Source organism: Chenopodium album, chromosome 21, assembly GCF_948465745.1.
Source record: "Chenopodium album chromosome 21, dcCheAlbu1.1, whole genome shotgun sequence".
Taxonomy (NCBI): Eukaryota; Viridiplantae; Streptophyta; class Magnoliopsida; order Caryophyllales; family Amaranthaceae; genus Chenopodium; species Chenopodium album.
Genome location: NC_137854.1, coordinates 5,188,364 through 5,189,771, shown reverse-complemented (window position 1 = coordinate 5,189,771; position 1,408 = coordinate 5,188,364). Strand labels below are relative to the sequence as shown.

At 35.9% G+C, this 1,408-nt stretch overlaps 1 protein-coding gene across 1 annotated transcript; it reads right to left on the bottom strand.

The window, feature by feature from the left end:
• On the bottom strand, positions 1 to 768 carry LOC145602739 (BURP domain-containing protein BNM2A-like). The gene has a single exon (XM_081658904.1). The coding sequence runs from the start codon at positions 766 to 768 to the stop codon at positions 1 to 3; it is 768 nt and encodes a 255-aa protein (XP_081515030.1).
• Between the last annotated feature and the right edge of the window lie 640 nt (positions 769 to 1,408).

Sequence of the window (1,408 nt, the reverse complement as noted above, 5' to 3'; positions counted from 1 at the left end):
TTAGACGGAGGACGGGTTAGCAGGCACCCAAAGTAGACCATCAGAGGAAAGGAAATGGCACACTGGAGAACCAGGTTGAGTGTTGAACATGCGAAACACGGATAGATTAGCGTCAAATGCGTTAGAATTCATGTGGCAACTAGCAATCGCGTTAACACGAGTACCATCTTCACCCATCAAAGAAATCTCGTACACTTGGTTTTCAGGGTCAGGGTTATGGCAATAGTACACCGCGTAAGGATAAGTCAGCATGTGACAAGCGGTCATTTTACGGCTTGGTACTCTTTTTGGTTGTTCAATAATAGTGTAAGGTTGGAATACTTTGGCCGATTTTGGGAGTGGACTAGTACTCAACACCTTAAGATCGTCAAATAATTGACCACCGTTATCGGTAGTACTAGTTTTGAAGGTTTCACGTACGAAATCGATCATAGAGTCTAAGGAGGTAACACATTTTTTGGCTCCTTTAGCGTTGGGGATTTCTCCCTCGCATTTTTTGAGACTGTACTCCATGGCTTTAGCTTGAGGTGATTCGGGTTGGAAGCCGAAATAGTTAAGAAGGAATGGGAGTTTTTGGGATGAGAAAGGGATCATTTCGGCTTTTTCCTTAGGAAGAAAATGTGGGATTTCAGTGTCGAATGCACCTCCAAAGTAAATTGGCATTTTCGCTCCGACCTTAAGGTCATTGTAGTTGAAGAATACATAGTCGGATTCCTTGAACTCGGATTTCTTGGTGAAATCAACATCTCTAGCACTCACAACCTGCATGCATGCGTGAGACGAAATTATAAAAAGTTGATATTATGAAAATATGCATCGTGACTAATCCAATAATTTAATAACATTTCAAATGTATGTAAATACTCAGTATATGCATTAAATTAAGTTGTAAATTCAACATATGGACATTTTCCTAAAAAAAAAAGGAGAAATTATCCTTTATAAACAATTTAGATTAAGAGTAGAGAAATTACCACCAAAAAGAGTACGGCGGAACTTAGGAAACCCAAAAACATCTTCATTTTGTTGGTTGATTGAATGAGATGTTTGTGGATGTTACTTATGATTTGAGTACATTCGTCAAAAACTTGGGCTGCTATTTATAAGAGGATAAGAAGTAAATATTTAATCAATTATGGGGCCTACTCTACATGTATAAAAAAGAAAAGAATATGGGGGTAAGTAAATTTAAAAAGAGAGGATTTTAAGACATCTTTAGTCTCTAATCTCTTCAATTTCTTTGGTTCATTCATAAATCATCTTATCAAAGTGTTAATTAATAATATCACACTGATTTTTTTTTTATTATTATTTTAAGTTTATCATGTACTCATACATTATGTAAGAGTGATTGAGAAATAGTTAGATTTTAATCATGTAGTATATATATATGTGTGTCCACCCATCA